The sequence below is a fragment of the Talpa occidentalis genome, unplaced genomic scaffold, assembly GCF_014898055.3.
Source record: "Talpa occidentalis isolate TD23 unplaced genomic scaffold, MPIMG_talOcc4v2.1 talOcc4.17, whole genome shotgun sequence".
Classification (NCBI taxonomy): Eukaryota; Metazoa; Chordata; class Mammalia; order Eulipotyphla; family Talpidae; genus Talpa; species Talpa occidentalis.
The window spans coordinates 28,044,077-28,063,141 of NW_023601754.1; the positions used below are offsets into that span (position 1 = coordinate 28,044,077).

The window sequence follows — 19,065 nt, forward strand, 5'->3', positions numbered from 1 at the left end:
TCCTCCCTGCTCAGCTCCACCCTCCTTTGAGTGGGGCAGGGAACCTGGAAACCCCCTTTTTCCTGGGCACCACCCTCTTACCATTCATTCCTTTTGACTTATTTCACTTAGCATTATCCATGTTGCTGCAAATGGCATGAGTCTACCTTTTTTGATAAGAAAGCTGTGTGAAGGATCCTTAAAATACAAAAAGTGGATCTACCATATGATCCAGCAATTCCACTCCTGGGAATATACCCAGAGGACACAACAACACTAATTCAAAGGGAAACCTGCACTCCTATGTTTACTGCAGCACTATTTACAATAGCAAAGATATGGAAACACCCTAAATGCACCAAAACAGAGGAAAGGATCAAGAAGATGTGGTCTATATACACAATAGACTACAACCCAGCTCAAAACAGACATGATAGCTTAAAAACAGGATCAGAGAAGGCCTCAATGAGAAAGGAACGTTTGAGCAGAGACCTGAAGATAAGATAGTGGATTATGTGGTATCAGGAAAGAGCACTCCAAGGGAAGAGTGGATGGGCAGGTCTCAAGGTCAGAGTGAACTCTTGGGCTCTGCAGCTCCACCCTCAGGGACTCCTATTCCCAAAGCCTGCATGGAGGATGGCTGGTCTGCCGACATTTTCACCACATCCCAGTGATTCTGCAGCCTTGTCACCTCGTTTTGAAAATCTGAGCCAGGTCTGGTTTTTATGTTAACCTCACACCCCTTACTGGTTAGGCTTCATTTTTCTTTTTTCAAAAAGATTTATTTTTTATTTATGCATACAAGAACCGGGGTACAAGCCAGATGTGCGGGGGTGAGAGGATTCACCAGAGACAGAGCAGGGAACAGAACAGGCAGACTGACAAAATACACTGCTGAGGGGAGCAGCGGGCGACAGGAGAGGTCTGCAGCACCATGTGGGATTCTCGCCAGCCAGCTGGGATCAAACCAGCACTGAAGACGCTGTGGGCAGCTTCACAGCACTGCGTTCAACTGCCTGCGCCACCAGGGGAGCCCCTCTTTTATTTTTTTTTTTTAAGATTTATTTATTTATACATGCAAGAGCTGGGGTACAGGCCAGAGATGCGGTGGGGTGAGAGGAGTCACCAGAGACAGAGTGGGGAACAGAACAGCCAGACTGGCTGAAACACACAGCTGAGGGGAGCAGTGGGCGAGTCAGGAGAGGTCTGCCGCGCCATGTGGGTAGCTCCCTGGCCGGCCGGGAATCGAACTCGTGCTGCAGAGGCGGCGGACAGCATCACAGTGCTGACACTTAACCCCTTGCGCCACTAAGAAGGCCTCTTTTATTCTCTTCATCCTGTATGTTTCTCTTTTACCACTTGTTCCGCGCTGCCTTTCAATGTGGGTATGTAGGTTCTCAGGCCCGCAAATCCTTCCAGAAGTCAGGAAGGGGAGTCTACTTTCTCAAACCTAGGGGGATGATCGTGTGCGTGCGTGTGAATGTGTGTGTGTGTGTGTGTGTGTGAATGTGTGTGTGCGGGCGCGCGCACAGTCACCAAGCAGTTGGCGGGGCTGGCCGTGGGTGGGGACCGGAGGGAGGAGACCAGGCCGGCGGGCAGGGGCAGGGGCAGGGGCAGGGGCAGGGCAGGGGCAGGGGCAGGGGCAGGGCAGGGGCAGGGGAGGCCGGCCAGGACCAGCGGGTGGCGGGCAGACACCGTCTCGCGTCAACGCCGAACGGCAGGGCGGCTCACAACTTTCCCAAGGCGCGCAGCTAGGGGTGCCCTGACTGCCAACGCCTCGGAGGTAACTCCTCGCTGGGGTCCGCTTCCCTTACGATAGGTTTGAGAGTCCGGCCGCATGTCTTAAGCTGGGGGCTGGACCCCAGGCGCGCGCCTCACTCAGGTTCGCAGAGGAGCGAGAGCGGAAGCCTTTTGGCCCTTCGGGGCCGCCGTCACGAGGGGGCGGGGCCCGGAAGGGAGCAGGATGGCGGCGCTGGGCAGTGACAGCGACGAGGATTTGGTCAGCTATGGGACGGGCCTGGAGCCACTGGAAGAAGGTGAGGGCCAGATAGGTCCCCGGGCCTGTGGAAAATAGGTCTGGGGACTAGGATTTAGGCCAAAAACGCACAGTCATGTGCCAGGCCACGTCCGATCAGGGGAAAGGCGGCCCTGCGCGCTGCGGGCTCTGGGAACAGCAACGAGCAAGGCGTGCGCTCTGCTGGCGGGTGATCACGTTCTGAAGGGAGGTATGGGAGACCCAAACGGATGGGAGACAGAAAAAATGAAGAAACAGGCTTACGTGAGAGCGGAGCAGTGACCAGGCAACATCTTCCCTAGGCGAGGACCCTTGGAACAGAGGAAGGAACCAATTGTAGGAAGAGGTGGGGGAAGAGTATTTCAGGCAGAGGCAACAGTAAGTGCAGAGGCTCTGAAGTCGGACCCCTTTTGGTTAATTGTGGGACAAAAGGGCTAGATTGGGTGAAGCAGATGTCCGCGGGGGAGACTTTTAGAACATGATGTCAAAAGGGGATGAAGGAGTTCGATCTTACTTGGTATGGTAAGAGGGTCTGGATTTTATACCAAAGGTAGAGTCATTGGGGGCGTTTAACACTAGGGAACGGTGTCTTTTTTTTTAAGGTTACTTTATCTTCACTTTTGAGAATAAGTGGGTTGGAGGTGGGCAAAAGCAAAGCAGGGAGATTAGTAAAAAGAGGTCTGGAACTCATGATGCCTTGGACTGGAGTGTTAGCATTGGGAGTAGTAACTAGAAGTCTGGGTTCAGATATACTTGTAGGCGGAGCTGATGGGCATGCTGGGTGTGCAGGCAAGGTGAAGCAAGGTTGTCTCCTGTGTTTCTGGTCTGACCCACATAATGACTTCGTTTGTTCAGAAAAGGATACATTGAGCACTCAGTAAGGACTGATGTCTGTGCTTGTCCTTTGAGAAAGACAGGGGAAGCATGGAGTTACTGCTAGACCTGTTGGTGGGATCTTCATCCTATTTGACCACATCCTACCAGGTTGGTTACATGTCCTCTGGGACATTTCCACTGACCACAGTTCTAGTCCCTAGAAATAGTTTTGATCATTAGAAACTTCTACTGGATATTTGTCTTGTTTCTACCCTGTTTATAAATGAGAGAAACACTGGTATCCTGAAAGCTTCTTGTGTTTGAACACAGACCTTATATTTCCTCTAAGACATCTCTGTACCATATTCAATATCTCAGTTTTCTAATAAATTCAGTTTAAAGACCCCTCAACCCTAACTTGTCAGAGCCTTTCTCTAAGTATGGGACCAGGGTTTGAGTAGAGCTGGGCTATCACTAGTATTTCTTTCTTTCTAGACTGATTTATCTCATACAGCCTAAGATCACATTAGTTTTATTGGCAAACATTCCTCTGATCGTGAAGAATTTACTGACAAAGATCCTTTACTTGAGGAGCATCAAATCTATTTGGAAACAAAAATACAAGGTTTACAAGTGCTAAAGGATGTAGGAAATAGCTTGCACAAGCTAATAAGGAAGACTGAACAGGCAAGGTGGAATCCACTGAAAACTGGTCAGAATTTAGCTATATAGGAAGAGGATTAGGGTTAAACATGCATGGGTGGAGATTATTATGATCACATTAGGTGGCTTTCATATTTCTATATTTCTGGTCTCACAGTTGTTTCCTTGTAAAGTAAAAACAAATCATCAACTATTTGACCCTATTTTTCTAATTCTTCCTGTTTTGATGGTGCACAGAATCTGAAATGAAGTTTCGTGGTCTGACCATGTTTTTGAAAGGGAAGGACGGGACATTTGGGGTTTTTTTTACATGTATAAAAGTATATTTTTATTATAAGTTTTACATCATAATTTTCATAAAAATGAAGGGAAATTTCTAATGACAGATTCAGACAAAGATTTCATCTTCATAATACCATTATAGTTTGAACCTTCTGCAAGTCCTGGGGAGCATGCACTGAATGTGCAAAGCAGCTTCCTACAGGATGGCTGACACCTGGTTGCCATCCCAGAGAAGCCATTGGTGGACAAAGATTCTTCTTCCACTCTCTTTTGTCTGTGATGCTGGGCCCTCTTCCATGTGGAACTGCTCCTGCCACATACATTCGTTGGGTGCTCTCACAGACAAATTCGGAAGGGACAGTTGATTTGCAGATATTTTTTCCTGACCTAAAATCATCCTTTAACTTATTAGCATGAGACATTTTTGAAAATTGATTGATTCGTTCTTTCCTAAACATTTTAAAGTTTAAATACACTCTGAGTACGTTTTACAATATAACATGCTAGACCAATAATCACTTTACTTTCTGCTTTGAAGTTTTAGTGGCAGGTTAGACAAACATTGGTAAAGGAGGGACTCCACACCTTAATTAAAGTGGCTGGCCCTCATAGAAAGGTTTATTGGTTAAGACACAGTGGCTAGAATATCACACCTAGACCCAAAGGCATATTGGCCCTCTGATCTGGAAGGAAAGAATATGGACATTTAGCTGCTCTTGCCTTAGTTACTTTCACTTGGCTTTAGAATACTTCACATCTCCAGCTCATTCTGTTCTTAGATTAATTTTTGGACCATTTTCCTTCTACCTGATGCTCCCACTTAAAACTTCATGCATCCCATCACCCACATTACGTACCACACACCCCACAGCACATGTTCCAGAACCTCTACACGGTCTGCCCTTCGAGTTCCATCTTCAACCCCTTCCTTGTCCTCAGTCAGATGATTATTTCTCAAAACACCTAACATTACTCTTTTAGACCTCCTGTTTACTGATGGGAGCAAATGCTTCTATTGGGAATTTCGTCCCTATCTGCAGCTATCAAAGTCCACTCATTTCCAGGGTGAGCATGATGTTGTGGTCCTTACACGTTGTCAAGAGTTCCTGGATGTGCCGCTCTTCTCTCTTGGGTTCTGAGCACCTGGAAGTAGGGCTGGACTTGTGTTTAGTGTTCCTCACCCAGGGTCTAGAACAAGACTGCTTCCGTGGTTAGGCCCACAGTCATCTTTTGTTCCCGAACTAAGTAAAGGACAGTATCCTTTGGGTTACTGTCAGAGTTAAGATCTGATTTCAACTTCATGCTTATTAGTTGTAAGGCTTAGGGCAGTTACTTAAACAGACCATCCTTATCAGGCTATGATAAATAGGATAAAAGGCATGAAAGGAGGGGATTAGTTCTTATTAGCAGCAATAATTATAACAGGGCCTGCTGAAATGCTGCCTCCTCCCTGAAGCTTTCCCATGCTGTGGTTATAGTGGCGCCTGCTTAGGATCCCTGAGGGACCTCATTGACCCTCATTGTCTGCTGTCACAGATCCCCTTAGCTGTCTGCAGCTCTTGTATCTCCTTCCCTATCAGGAACACCTCAAGACCAGAGTGAGAACAGCACCCAGCATTGGCAGTACCCACCCTCTCTCACCTTAACCCACTGGTCTCAATTGCGGTTTGTCTCCTAGGGGACATTTGGCAAGTCTGGAGACCTCTTTTGTTGCCATGATTGAGGGGCAGGGTGCTACTGACGTCTAGTTCTATAAAGTAGTAATCTGCAAAACTTCCTATAGTGCACAAGACTGTCTCTGACACAGAATTATCTAATACAAACTGTCAAATAGTGGTGAGGTGGAAAAATCCTGCTTAGCCAGGAATCATGCCAGATGTCTGCACAGTAGGGAAGTGTGTGTGTGCTATTTCTAAGAAATGGTGAAAATCGGGCCTCTCTGGTGGCGCAAGGGGTTAAGCACTGCACTTTGAGGCGATCCGCAGCCTCTGTAGCAGGAGTTCAACCCGGGCAGGCCAGGGAGATTCCTACATGGCGCAGCAGACCTCCACTGTCGCGCCCACTGCTCCCCTCAGCAGTGTGTCTCAGTCAGTCTGCCTGTTCTGTTCCCCACTCTGTCTTTGCTGAATCCTCTCATCCCCGCATTTCTGGCCTGTATCCCAGCTCTTATATGCATAAATAAATCTTTAAAAAAAAAAAAAAGGTGGTGAAAATCTTGGATTTGGGACCTAAATTGTTATTCACTTCTTTATTTTTTTTTTTTTTTGAAATATTTATTTATACAAGCACTGGGTACAGTCAGAAGCGCGGGAGGGTGAGAGAATTCACCAGAGCCAGAGCAGGGAACAGAACAGGCAGACTGATGAAATACACTGCTGAGGGGAGCAGCAGGCATGGCAGGAGAGGTCTGCCGCACCATGTGGGACCCTCGCCGGGGGCCGGGGATCGAACCGGCGCTGCAAGGCTGCAGGCAGCTTTGCAGCCCAGCGCTCAACCGTTGTGCCACCAGGGGAGGCCCAATTATTCACTTCTTTAGAGTGAAATAAAATTGTCGCTGATATTAACTGAGCTCTACTATGGCCAGACACTGTGCTCAGCAATCCGCGTGTGGTACTCAGTCCTGGGCTCCACCATACAAGGTGGGCTCTGTTACTGTGCTAATGTCACAGTTGTGGAGGTTGAGCCTTAGGGAGACCAAGTAACTTGCCAGAGATCACAGAGCTAGCAAGAGGTATTGCAGGGGGGATTTAAACCCGGATCTCCAGGTCTTTTGGAACCTGAGATCTTGACTGCTATGTTGTGGGTTTTTACTCCAGCCATGGCCTAAAGACTTCACAAACTACAAAAATTGAGGATTTTTGAGGCCAGACCCTCCTTTACTTTTTGTCCTATTTTCTAGATTGTTTTGTCACATTTATTGCTGAAGGTGTCAGAGCAAGAGACTGGGTAGGCTGCAGTGTCTCTTGCTCACAGCCTGGACAGTGACTTGGGCAGCCAAGCCAACATCCTCCACATCCCAGCACCTAAGGCCAGAGCTTGGCCACCTCAGTCACTCTCCACAGACAGTTTTTACTTTAAAATAATCAAAATTTTGAATGGGAGTTGATCAACTTAGGCAATAATTTGTGTCATAGTACACAGAAACTTTAAATTTAAGGGATTTTTTCAGCTAGGCTAGAATGTTGTAAATTCTTTTTTGCTTGTGTGATGATTTAACACAGTCCTTTATGACAAAGCAGGAACAGGAGTAAGTGTAAGAAAAGTAACTGGAATCAGGAGATTCCTGGAATAAGGATACTCTTAAGATATAGGGGAAATGCACAATGCCTAAGGAAGAATGTTAGAGTCAGGGATGCTATGAAGTTCTAGAAGTGATAGAGAAATGTTCCTTTGTTGCCAGCCTCTGTATGCCACCTGCTACCAGCAGCTTGCCAGCTTCACTGCCAGCAGACTCTGTTACTTGAAACCCCCCACCCCCCACCATGTAATTCATTTTCATAATGGAATTTTGTAGGGAAGTCAACCCACTTTCACAAAAACATTTTTAATATAAATAAGATATCTATAATTATCTTAGAACTATAAAGAAGCTTGACAAAATTTATTATCATTGGAACTACATAAGCTAGTAAGGTCTAGGAATAGCAACTTAATTAAAATTGATATAAGACATGAACAGTTCATTCTGTTTAAGAAATGACATTTTTGGGGCCTCCTGCCTGAGTTTGATTCCCAGCCAGGGAGCTAACCCACATATGGTACAGCAGACCTCTCCTGTCTTGCTCGCTGCTCCCCTCAGCAGTGTTCAGGAGCTCTGCCTGTTTTGCACCCCACTCTGTCTCAGGTGAATCCTCTCACCCCCTGAACCTCTGGCCTATACCCATTTCTCCTATGCAAAAAAAAAAAAAGAGTTATTTTCCTTGAACCCTTTCTAACAACCATCCCCTGCTCTCTTTCATTCCAAATATTTTTTTTCAGGTGCAAGACCAAAGAAACCAATTCCTCTTCAGGATCAGACTGTCAGAGATGAAAAAGGAAGGTATAAACGATTCCATGGAGCCTTTAGTGGGGGTTTCTCTGCCGGGTACTTCAATACAGTTGGCTCAAAAGAAGGTATGATTCTCCTACTTACAGATATTATACTGCTTAAGTAAATGACTGAAATATCCTAAGATTTCCCTTCCACCCACCCCTGCTCCCCTTTTAAAAACGTCTTCTTTAAACAGGCTAGTGCATACAAGGCAGTCTCCTGGGCTATTTGGAATGTTTCCAGAGTCAACATGTGGGTTCATTGATTACAATGAACAATACCTGAAGCTGAAAGAGTAGATAACATTCTAATCAGATAATTAAGTGAGAAGGATGACTTCTTTTTGTATGGTATCTTGCCACGCAAAGTGTTGTCATAGTGGTTCGCTCTTGTGATGACTTCTCATGTGTTGCAGTGACTCAGGAAGGCAGGTGTCACAAGGCCATGGGGAGTTTGAGCTTCTTTCTCCTGACCTTGGGGCCTCCAGCATCACTTGTTAGTATGTACTCTCACCTGGACAAAACACAATTAAAACAATTAAAATTTTGGCATTATGTAATATAATAAATTCAGCATTATTTAACAGAAACTGGAAAAAAATGGTTTAATATATCTCATATGTGAATAGACAATGAAATGATTAACTCACATAGCAATAATTAAGAATAAGGTGGGGGACCTCCCTTGTGGCCTAGGGTTATGTCTCAGCACTATCACCTCTACTGCCTGAATTCTATCCCCAGCCAGGAAGCTGACCCACATGGCGCAGCAGACCTCTCCTGTCTCGCCCCCTGCTCCCCTCAGCAGTGTATTTCAGTCACTCTGCCTGTTCTGCCCATCACTCTGTCTATGGTGAATCCTCTCACCCCCCATACTTCTGGCCTCCACCCCAGTTCTTCTACACACACGCACACACACACACACACACACACACACAAAAGAATAAGGGGGGCCCAATCTTTTATATAGTTTTAAAAAATTGCTTGCATACAACAATAGTCAAACAAAAATGAAAAGCCATGCAAGAAAGAAAGGATGCATGTAAGAAAACTAATTGGGGTAAATAACATGGTTAATACTCAATATCCAGAATGTGAAAAGATCAGTTCAATGAACAGTTGATCAAACAGGTCATGCCACAGGAGACAGCATTGATATATGGAATATTCAGCTTTATAAGAAAAGCAGGTTAAAGTCACTAAGGCCCTATGAGCGCAGCACACTTATTAAAATGTTAAAAATGACAGTAGGGGGCCTCCTTGGTGGCACAAGGGATTAAGTCTCAGCACTATGAGACTATCCATAGCCACTAGAGCATGAGTTCGATCCCCGGCCAGAGAGCTGACCCACATGGCACAGCAGACCTCTCCTATCTCATCCGCTGCTCCCCTCAGCAGTGTATTTCAGTAGATCTGCCTGTTCTGCTCCCCACTCTATCTCTGGTGAATCCTCTCACTCCCACACCTCTGGCCTATACCCCAGCTCTTGTATGCATAAATAAATAAATCTTTTTTAAAAAAAGGCAGTAGGGTTTCTGAAGAAAGAAGTACACTAATACTGATTGTTATAATTATAGCTATGTTTATGACTAAAAAGTAAGACCAGCTTAGGTGATTAATCAGGTAGATTGTGATATGTTAATACACTGGACTGTCTCTTTACCATTAGGAGTCACAGATTCAAGAACTAGGTAGAAATAGGGCAAAGATTAAATCCAAAGCAGAGGAAAGTGCTAGGCCCAAGGGTATTGCTAGCAAGAGCCGATCCTCATGCTCCTGGGGTGTTTCCCACACTGGCCCTGAAGCCTACTGTCCCACTGCCCCATCAGGAGTAGATCTGTCTCATTGTCTGTCAGTTCTGCAGGACTCTTATAGATCAGAAAAAAGATATGTTACTCTAAGAAAAAACTAAAAATGCTGATCTTAGAGAATTATAGTCATACTTGACCTCCAGAGCATTCTCACATGCTTGGTGATCAGGAGCCAGAAGCAAGGGTGCTAGTTTTAGGACTGGTGTTCAATAGAATTGGGAACGTGGTATGATCACTGCCTCCCCTTAAGCCAGGTGGAGTTCTTGGGCCAGGGCAATGGTGCCTGCATTTCTTCTGTCATTCTCTGTCTGGTTCTAGATATTCTGGAGGAGTCATGCCAGACTAATGCATCTTGACATGTTATTTCTTTGATGTGTTAGTGCAGGTTGCTGGCCTGCTGGTCTGAGTGGACCTGCTTTTCAAGGTGACCTGATGACATCTTTCTGTTCAGATCTACTTGTGTTCCTGTCACAGTTTAACTTTCATTGTATAATATGATTTCTCTTGGTTCTAACTTATTTTTTTTTAAAAATTATTTTTATTTATGTATACAAGAACTGGGGTGTAGGCCAGCGGTACGGGGTGGGGGGGGTGAGAGGATTCACCAGGGACAGAGTGGGGAACAGAACAGTGACTTGTGATATAATGGCTGCTGATAGGTTGATAGTGCTGAGACTTAACCCCTTGCACCACCAGGGAGGCCTGGTTCTAAATTCTTATGGGGAAACCTCCCTGAATCCACTTAGTCCTGACAACAGAGGATGTGGAAATTAGTTAGAAGTTTATGTGGAATAATTTTCTGAACAGCAAGATGGGATGTAACTTAGAATTCGTAGTTATTGGGGATTTCAGGTCATTACTCAGTTAAAAACCAAAACACTATCTGGTATTATAATGTTTTAAGGAGCCCCCCCTGGTGGCGCAAGGGGTTAAGTGTCAGCAGCAGGAAAGTATCCATAACTACTGCAGCACAAGTTTGATCCCCAGCCAGAGAGCTGACCCACATGGCACAGCAGACCTCTTCTGTCTTGCCTGCTGTTCCCCTCAGCAGTGTATTTCAGTAGATCCACCTGTTCTGCTCCTCACTTTGTCTCTGGTGAATCCTCACACCCCACACCTCTGGCCTGTATCCCAGTTCTTGTATGCATAAATAAATAAATAAATAGATAGATAGACAGATAAATAAATAAATATTTTTTTAAAATAATGTTTAAAATTCTTCTTTCAAGGATGGACACCCTCGACCTTTGTGTCTTCACGGCAGAACAGAGCAGACAAATCTGTCCTTGGTCCCGAAGATTTTATGGATGAAGAGGTGGGTGTGCAAAGCTTTAACTGCCAGCTAGCTGCAGCATGTATAATTGGTTGTCAGCGCCTTTACTCTCCCTGGAAAGATTGATGTATAATTTCCTCTTTGTGAGGCTTTCTGCCTTAGGTCATTCACCGGAATAGTCTTTTACGCTGGGTCAGTTTCTAAAGTGAAGCAGTAAGGGGAAAACCATGCACAGGCTTTGCAAAGCCACAATTGCCCCAAAGTGCAGTGTCCATGGAGCTGAGTCCGCAGCCCCCACAGTGCACACTGCAGATTGAGGACCAACAGTAGCTAGACTAGAGAAGGGCATGAAAGGAGGCCTGGTGCTGGCCTCCGAGCACGTCTTTGAAATGACATGACTCTAACTTCTTAGGGGTGAATGGGAGTGGGAAGGGGGCTCCAAAGGGGTCCTCCTAGCCTACAGGATGTGCTCCATTTTGTTTCAGAATGCAACTTCTGTTATCTCAAAATCTGGTCATGGATTCATTTGTTTCTAAGAGTAGATAAAATACTTAAATCCGCTGCTTTAGGCTGCAGGCAAGAGGTACAGGGAGGTCCCTTTCCTATTTGACTAGCATAATCTATAAGGAAACACAGCTCATGCACCAAAAGTCCAGATGCAGTGAGGCCCCAGCTTGTCTCCTCTGAGTCACCTGCATGTCAACTTGTCCTTACACCAGCTCGTCTTGCAGTGCTAGCACCAGGTGGCTGCAACAGTGCCAGGCCACACGTCCAGGATGCCATTATCCAGTGGATGGAAGACCTTCTTCTGGCTCTTTCTTCTGAAAAACCATTCACATAATTACTATGGTGGATTTTCTCTCAAATCTGCTTGGGCAAATTGCTTTATAGGCCCATTCTCAAAAGCAATTCCTAGCAAATGAAATGGGATCAAAATGACTGCCTTAGATGAGATATGAACTGCTTTAGTCCCTGACATTGCTCCCCAGCTCCCCATCCAGGTCCCAACATACACCCACACCAGGGAGGACACTACTCCTGAAATGCATGTCCCTGCAGGGGAAGGCAGTGCCTGGGCCAAGGAAAGCCCAGCTTTGTTGAATGACGTAGAAGGGGCAGCCACAGTGTCTGCACCAGTAAAGGCAAACGCACTTATCTCCAGGCCTGGCGCCTGGGTGCTCACAGATACTTGCAAACTGTGACTCTAAGGTTTGGCCCTTTCATGCTGACCTTTGAAATTTTGTTTGAGAAGGACTGGGCAATTGCTTACTATAAAAAGAATTACTTCCTGTCTTCCTGGCTTACCGTGCCTGTTGTGGCCTCACTGAGTCTCTGTTCTCTGCCTCTGGCCTTAGCTTAGGTGACTGTTCCCAAGTCAGTGTGTAAAATCATTAGCCCTGCTGATCCATCACTAGATTTTATGGTTTAACTAATGTTTCAAAAAGAAATAAAGCTCTGTGATATGATATGGTCAGTCACTTTCCAAATAATGTAAATGATTGTTTGAAAATTTTTTTTAGGATCTTAGTGAATTTGGGATAGCACCTAAAGCGATAGTGACCACAGATGATTTTGCTTCTAAAACCAAAGATCGAATACGAGAAAAGGCCAGACAGTTAGCAGCAGCCACTGCCCCTATTCCTGGAGCCACTCTGCTCGATGACTTCATAACACCAGCGAAGTAAGAATTTGATTCTGACTTTTCTGATCTTGGCCCCACTGCTTTATATATGGGGGTTTTCTTACTTATGGATGATTTGGTTACAAATTGGAGAAAGCTCACACTTGCTTGAGTGCAAAGGGGGGTTTTTCCAGAAAGATCTTGCACTGTCATCACAGGAAGCGCTCTAGAGCTCCAGGCACTGGCTGTGCTGCTGAGGCTCCTGGAGGCAGCAGAGCTGTTAGGAAGTGGGCTGACTCCTTCCAAGACTCAATGGTGCTTTCCTGCCCCCTCTCATCCCTCTCTACAACCCTCCTTGTTATGCTTCTGGCACATGGCCTGCTGTGGCGGCTGAGACAGTCATAGTTTCCTGGGCCATATGTGACAAGGACCAACTAGAATCCCATGTGACCATTCCCAAGGCCCAGAGTAGGCATCTGATGGACCCCAGGCCTACACCCCAAGTCTATTCAGCTCTGACCAGAATAGGAGGGCCATGCATTTCAAATGTGGATGGGGAAGAGGGCTCGGGCTCAAGTGTATGAGCTGTCAGGAAGTCAAAGGCCGCTTGTTTCCCACTGCTCTAGTTTTATAAGGAAGTTCATTTTCAATGCCTTGATATCCTAGATTATCTGTTGGTTTTGAATTACTGAGGAAAATGGGTTGGAAGGAAGGACAAGGAATTGGTCCTCGTGTAAAGAGAAGACCACGCCGACAGAAACCTGGTATGTGTACTCGTCATTCGTTTTACCGCTTGCTTCTTAAGGACTACGCATTTCTGGAAGTAAAATTGCAGGGTCAAGTGCATGAAGTTGAAGGCTTTTTGTGAGTAGTAAACAATAGCTTTCTGGGAGGATTGTGCTTGGTTATGTTCCCACCAGCATGTACAGTGCTTGCCATGAAAGCTGCTGTTTTTTACTCTTGCCAAAACTGTGTCACTGATTAGCCTGATTATTCCCTCTTTACTCCTTGCTCTTTGTCTCCGGCCAGGAAGTGAACTCTTGGGGGCAGCGATCTTTTCTTTCAGGTTCTCCGGTTCTCCGTGGGGCCGGGCAGGACTGCTTACTCACTGAATGCCTCAATGGCAGAGTGTAGGTGGGACAGGGGCTGGTGGAAAGCAATCCCGACTCCTCAGTCTCCCACCCGAGAACTGTAGCGCCTTTTACGAGCGAGGTGTGTGCGGCTGGAGAGTGTCAGCAGGGCAGGTTTCTGTTCATTCATGACTAATGTGTTTGAAATCTCTTATAGATCCCGGAGTGAAAATCTATGGCTGTGCCTTGCCCCCTGGAGGCTCGGAAGGCTCGGAGGTATTACTAGAATGACTCACCTTCTTGGGTTTAGAAAGATGTGTTGTTAGATGAATGTGAAGTTTAGGGTCAGAAACAATTGTATAAGTCAGGTTGCATTACAGTGAAACGCCCGTACCTGACACTCCTCATTCTGTCCAGCAATGTATCCACAACACACCAGCGCCACAGATAACCAAGTCTGCTCAGATTCTTATTGGAGCTGTTAATATCAATTGCTCATGGACTTGATTTAGTCACTTGTAAGAGCATAAATGAAAGTTTGGTCATTGTTCTGTTTGGAATTAATCAATGCATTTGAAAATAGTCTTTTGTGGACTGACTTGCATCAGGCGGTGACTCACCATCATTCTACTTTTTCTGTATTGGAGATAGGATGAAGATGATGACTACCTGCCAGAAAATGTGACCTTTGCACCGAAAGATGTCACACCTGTGGATTTCACACCTAAAGATAATGTACACGGACTGGCTTACAAGGGCCTGGACCCTCACCAAGCACTGTTTGGAACTTCAGGAGAACATTTTAATCTTTTCAGCGGGAGATTTGAGAGCGGCAGCAATCTTCTTGAAGATGTTGGAGTGAATCAAGGAAGAAAACTGGGGATTTCAGGCCAGGTAGAAGTGTTTCTGTGGTAAACGAGAACCACTGACAAGTGAGAATACTTTCCTTATTGTATTCGCCACAGCAGAGACTCATTGTTCGTTGACTGTACAAACACTCCAATGGGGTTATGTTTTCCTTAGGGTCTTTTTTGAAGACAGGTAAACACACCTTCCTGATTCCGATATGTGCTCCTGAGACCCTGTGACCTAATATTCCGGCTAGTGTTTGTGTGTTCCCGGGAGTCAGCCTGCTTTCCCACACCCGCATGGGGCTGAGCAGAAAACCACACTAGCCCTTTGATTTACATAACAGTTGAATGCCTCTCCAAGTTCAAATCCAAGTTTCTACCTCTTAGACTATGTCCTCAGCTGTGCACCCTAAGTCTGGAGCAGAGGTGCACATTTTATTGGGAAGATTTGCTTTTTCACCTCGGGAGGAGAGGGAGAGTTTTTACTGATCACCTAGCTTCTCAAATTGATTCAGAGCTTCCTTCCTAAAACATATTTAGAAATTTTCATCATTACCTTTTTTTTCCCTAGACATGCTTTTTTTTTTAATTTATTTTTTTGTTTATGCATACAAGAACTGGGTGCAGGCCAGAGGTGCAAGGGTGAGAAGATTCACCAGAGACAGAGTGGGGAGCAGAACAGGCGCATCCACTGAAATACACTGCTGAGGGGAGCAGCAGGCGAGACCAGAGGTCTGCTGCACCATGTGGGTAGCTCCCTGGCTGGGGATCAAACTCATGCCACAGTGGCTGCAGACAGCTTGATAGTGCTGAGACTTAGCCCCTTGTGCCATCAGGGAGGCCCAAGATATGTTCCCCCCCCCCCAGTCCTTTTAATAAAAGGTGCTTGATGGAGGGGGTTTCCCACAAAGATGAGGCGTTCTTATAGCAGCTGTTAGGTAGTAGGAGTTTTCAGACCCTGGTCACCAATACCGGTTCTGGGCCACGTTGATCAGCAAGTGAACATTCTGCCTTTCTCCTCTCAGAGACCCCCGTTTCTCCCCTGCACAGCTGCTTGGCTGTGCCCTCTGCTCTGTTTCCCCTTGTCAGGGCCTAGATCCATGGCTACAGCCAGGACAGCCCAGCACAGGAGGGGGCATCGCCTTGTCACTATTTTCCAGAGGACTTGGGTCTGTTTGCTCATTTGAGGCTCCCATTGATTTTTGAAGGCTTTTGGAGTTGGTGCCCTGGAAGAGGAAGATGATGACATCTATGCCACGGAGACTCTGGCCAAGTATGACACTGTTCTGAAGGACGAGGAGCCTGGAGATGGACTCTACGGTTGGACGGCGCCCAAGCAGTATAAAAGTCACAAAGGTAATTCTGTGCCCTCACCTGGTGGAGGACCAAGTGTCCAGCTAGCAGGGTACAGGGACTAAAAGAGTGATGCTGGGGTGTCAACCTCTATGGGGGGACGGCTTGTTGGTCAGAGATGCAGGGTGAGAAGCAAAGTAGGGAGAGGAGAGGCCCAATGTGGGAAGTAAGAGTGGGATTAACCTGGGTGAAGGCCAAAGTCAACTGTCAAGGGGGAGGAGTTAGTGTGTGGACAGGTGCTCATGTTACAGGTCAGAGTTGGAAGTGGGTCAAAGGGAAGCACCCCCAGATTGAGGGACTAGGCGGGTGGCCAGGGGAGGCCAATTCAAGCAGGAGATCAAGACCAGGCTTGGGGAGCAGGTGGGAGGGGCACTGACAGCAGGTGGAGCTGGACACCCAGCCTGCATCATCACTGTAGTCCCTGGCTATTCGGGGCTCTTCTTGGGGTAGAAGATGGGCACCTCTCAACTCAGCTTGAGTTTCAAATTGGGGAACATAGTAATTCAGAACCTGTGGATCTAAGTAATATTTCCATTTTCCTTTCCAGATAAGGTGTAGGAAGGAGGCAGTGTGGAGTAGGTATTAGTAGCGTGTAATTCAGTCAATCACTTGGGTGTAGATGCCAGCTCCTTACTGCCCACCTTTGAGATTGGGGGCCCATCACTGGGCATCATTTGTAAAGTCCACTGTGAGGAATAAGTGGCATCACTTGGAGTTTGGTATGTCACCTGCCCCAAAGATTAAATGGCAGATGTCCTTTGGTTATAGGAATAACCTGAATAAAGTGAGGAGGTAAGAGTGACATAAACAGGGCGTCCCTGGTGGAGCAGCGGTTGAGCGCTGGGTTGTGAAGCTGCCTACAGCCTCTGCAGCGCCGGTTCAATCCCCAGCTACCGGGCGAGGGTCCCACATGGCGCGCAGAGCTCTCCTGCCATCCACTGCTCCCCTCAGCAATGTACGTCTTGTCAGTCTGCCTATTCTGCTCTCCCCTCTGGCTCTGGTGAATTCTCTCACCCTCCCGCGCTTCTGACTGTACCCAGTGCTTGTATAAATAGATAAATAAATCTTAAAAAAAAAAAAAAAAGTGACATAAACAGTCTCTTCAGACATTTTTAGGTTTAGTCAGATAAAATTTGGTCCACCTCTTGTAAAATACATTTAAAACAGGGGCCTCCCTGGTGGTGCAGGGGTTGGGATCTCAGCATCATCAAGCTATCCCCAGCCACTGCAGCATGAGTTCGATCCCCGGCCAGGGAGGTGACCCACATGGTGGAGCAGACCCCTCCTGTCTCACCCGCTGCTCCCCTCAGCAGTGTATTTCAGTAGATCCACCTATTCTGTTCCCCACTCTGTCTCTGGTGAAACCTCTTACCCCCTGCACCTCTGACCTATACCCCAGCTCTTGTATACATCAATAAATCTTTAAAAAAATACATCTAGGGTCCTCCCTGGTGGCTCAAGGGATTAAGCACAGCACTATGAAGCAGTCCATAGCCTCTGCAGCACGAGTTTGATCCCCAGCAGGCCAGGGAGCTACCCACATGGCGCCGCAGACCTCTCCTGTCTCGCCTGCTGCTCCTGTCAGCAGTGTATATCAGTCATTCTGCCTGATCTGTTCCCCCCACTCTATGTCTGGTGAGTCCTCTCACCTCCTGCACCTCTGGCCTATTCCCAAGCTCTTGTATGCATAAATAAATAAATATATCTTTAAGAAAATATACATCTAAAACATTTATGTTGAAATAATCGAAATAACGGAAGCATCATTCCCCTAAATGGTGCCTATCTCACCTTTCTAGAAGAGAGAAAGTAGGTGCCAAGCAGTTGCTAGAGGGAGTTTGCTCAGTGATTGTGAGTACAGACTTTGGAGAAGACTACCTAGACTCAGTACCAGCTCTCCCCATATATCAGCTGCATGTGGGCAAGCTGCTTCCCTCTCTGTGCCTCAGTGCCCTGCTCTGGAAAGTGGCACAGCCACAGCACACCTGTCCTATGGAGATTTTAATGCACTTCAAGGGCTTAGAACGTGCCTTGCACACAGTGGGCACTCTGCCACCCACTGCCACCAAAAATCCCCAGATTTCATACAGGATGCTAGAAGGGTATGCGCCAGATTTTGGTAGGTGCCTCTTATTGCCAGTAATTAGGAGACATTTATTTTCTCCTCTTGGTTTGCCTATATTTTCAGATTTTTCTTCTGACACTATGTATTATTTTATGACTTAAAATACAATATAGAATATGATATAAACAGGTCATAATAAATTAATTTCTTATAGATTTAAATGAACACCTTGTTAATAATAGTAACTATATTGATACATTAACATGCACTATATTAGTAATATTACTGTAACATACTAATTATGTGATAACTGCTAATCTATAATAAACATACATATTTAAATCTGGCTTCTGGCCCGGATCTTTAGCTTTTATATAACACTTTTGCCCAGCTGATTGATTCCTTCCCCTCCCCCATCAAGCCTGGGCAGTGCCTCCCCAGTGCCGCCCAGTCTCCCTTACCCCCTCTCTGCTGTGCCCCCCTCTCACATCCCTAGTGTCACAACGTCTATAGTTTTCACCTTATGGTTTTTCACTGAGTGAAGCTGTATTTACCCATCTCCAAGGCTGATTTTTAAATTGTTCTCATTTTTCTCCCATGATCAACAGAACTATAATAAATATTCTCACAGCTGCATCTTTATGCATATTTATTGCTTATGTCTTCAGAACGAATTCATAAAACTGAAATTGCTGGATTTTAAAAAGGTGCGAAATTTGAAGAACATGAAATTGAATTTCAAGTCACCCTACAGAATTTTAGGAACTTCCAGAAGCTGGGCCAAAAATTCGACATGAATGGAAGCACAAAGAATGGTCTTGTGTGGGAGGGTAGTTCCTAGGGGTGCTGCATTAGATGCTGCTGAAAACCCAGAACTACCGCCCTGCTGGCCCCATGTGAGCCTGGGACCCGGCCATGGTAGTGGCTGTGGTGGGTGTGTAGAGGAGCTTTTGGGTACAGAAGTGCAGTTTGTGCATATGGATTTTTGACATATTTGCTGTGCACAGGTGCTCCCTGAGTCAGTCTTTGTGGGTAATCCCTGGCTCCAATCAGGCTGCTGAGCATCCTCCTCCCAGAATCAGTGATCTCTTTCTCGTTAGAAATTCACTTAAGAGAAAAGACCAAAGTACCTTTTAGTTTATACTGAGGGCCTCAATGGTGGCGCAAGGGGTTAAAACGCAACCTATGAAGCTATCCACAGCTTTGCAGCATGAGTTCGATTCCTGGCCAGAGAGCTG

The 19,065-nt window shown here is 46.1% G+C and overlaps 1 protein-coding gene across 2 annotated transcripts in view; it reads left to right on the forward strand.

Moving 5' to 3' along the window:
* Positions 1-1,928: 1,928 nt before the first annotated feature.
* The window catches only part of GPATCH1 (G-patch domain containing 1), a 40,155-nt gene continuing 23,018 nt past the window's right edge, over positions 1,929-19,065 (forward strand). For both annotated transcript variants that reach the window (XM_037516373.2, XM_037516374.2), the window contains exons 1-8: positions 1,929-2,015; positions 7,733-7,867; positions 10,824-10,909; positions 12,388-12,548; positions 13,155-13,252; positions 13,776-13,834; positions 14,210-14,452; positions 15,618-15,765. In XM_037516373.2, coding sequence (XP_037372270.1) covers positions 1,943-2,015; positions 7,733-7,867; positions 10,824-10,909; positions 12,388-12,548; positions 13,155-13,252; positions 13,776-13,834; positions 14,210-14,452; positions 15,618-15,765 — 1,003 coding nt within the window. In that variant the 5' untranslated portion in view covers positions 1,929-1,942. The remainder of the gene's footprint in view (positions 2,016-7,732; positions 7,868-10,823; positions 10,910-12,387; positions 12,549-13,154; positions 13,253-13,775; positions 13,835-14,209; positions 14,453-15,617; positions 15,766-19,065) is intronic.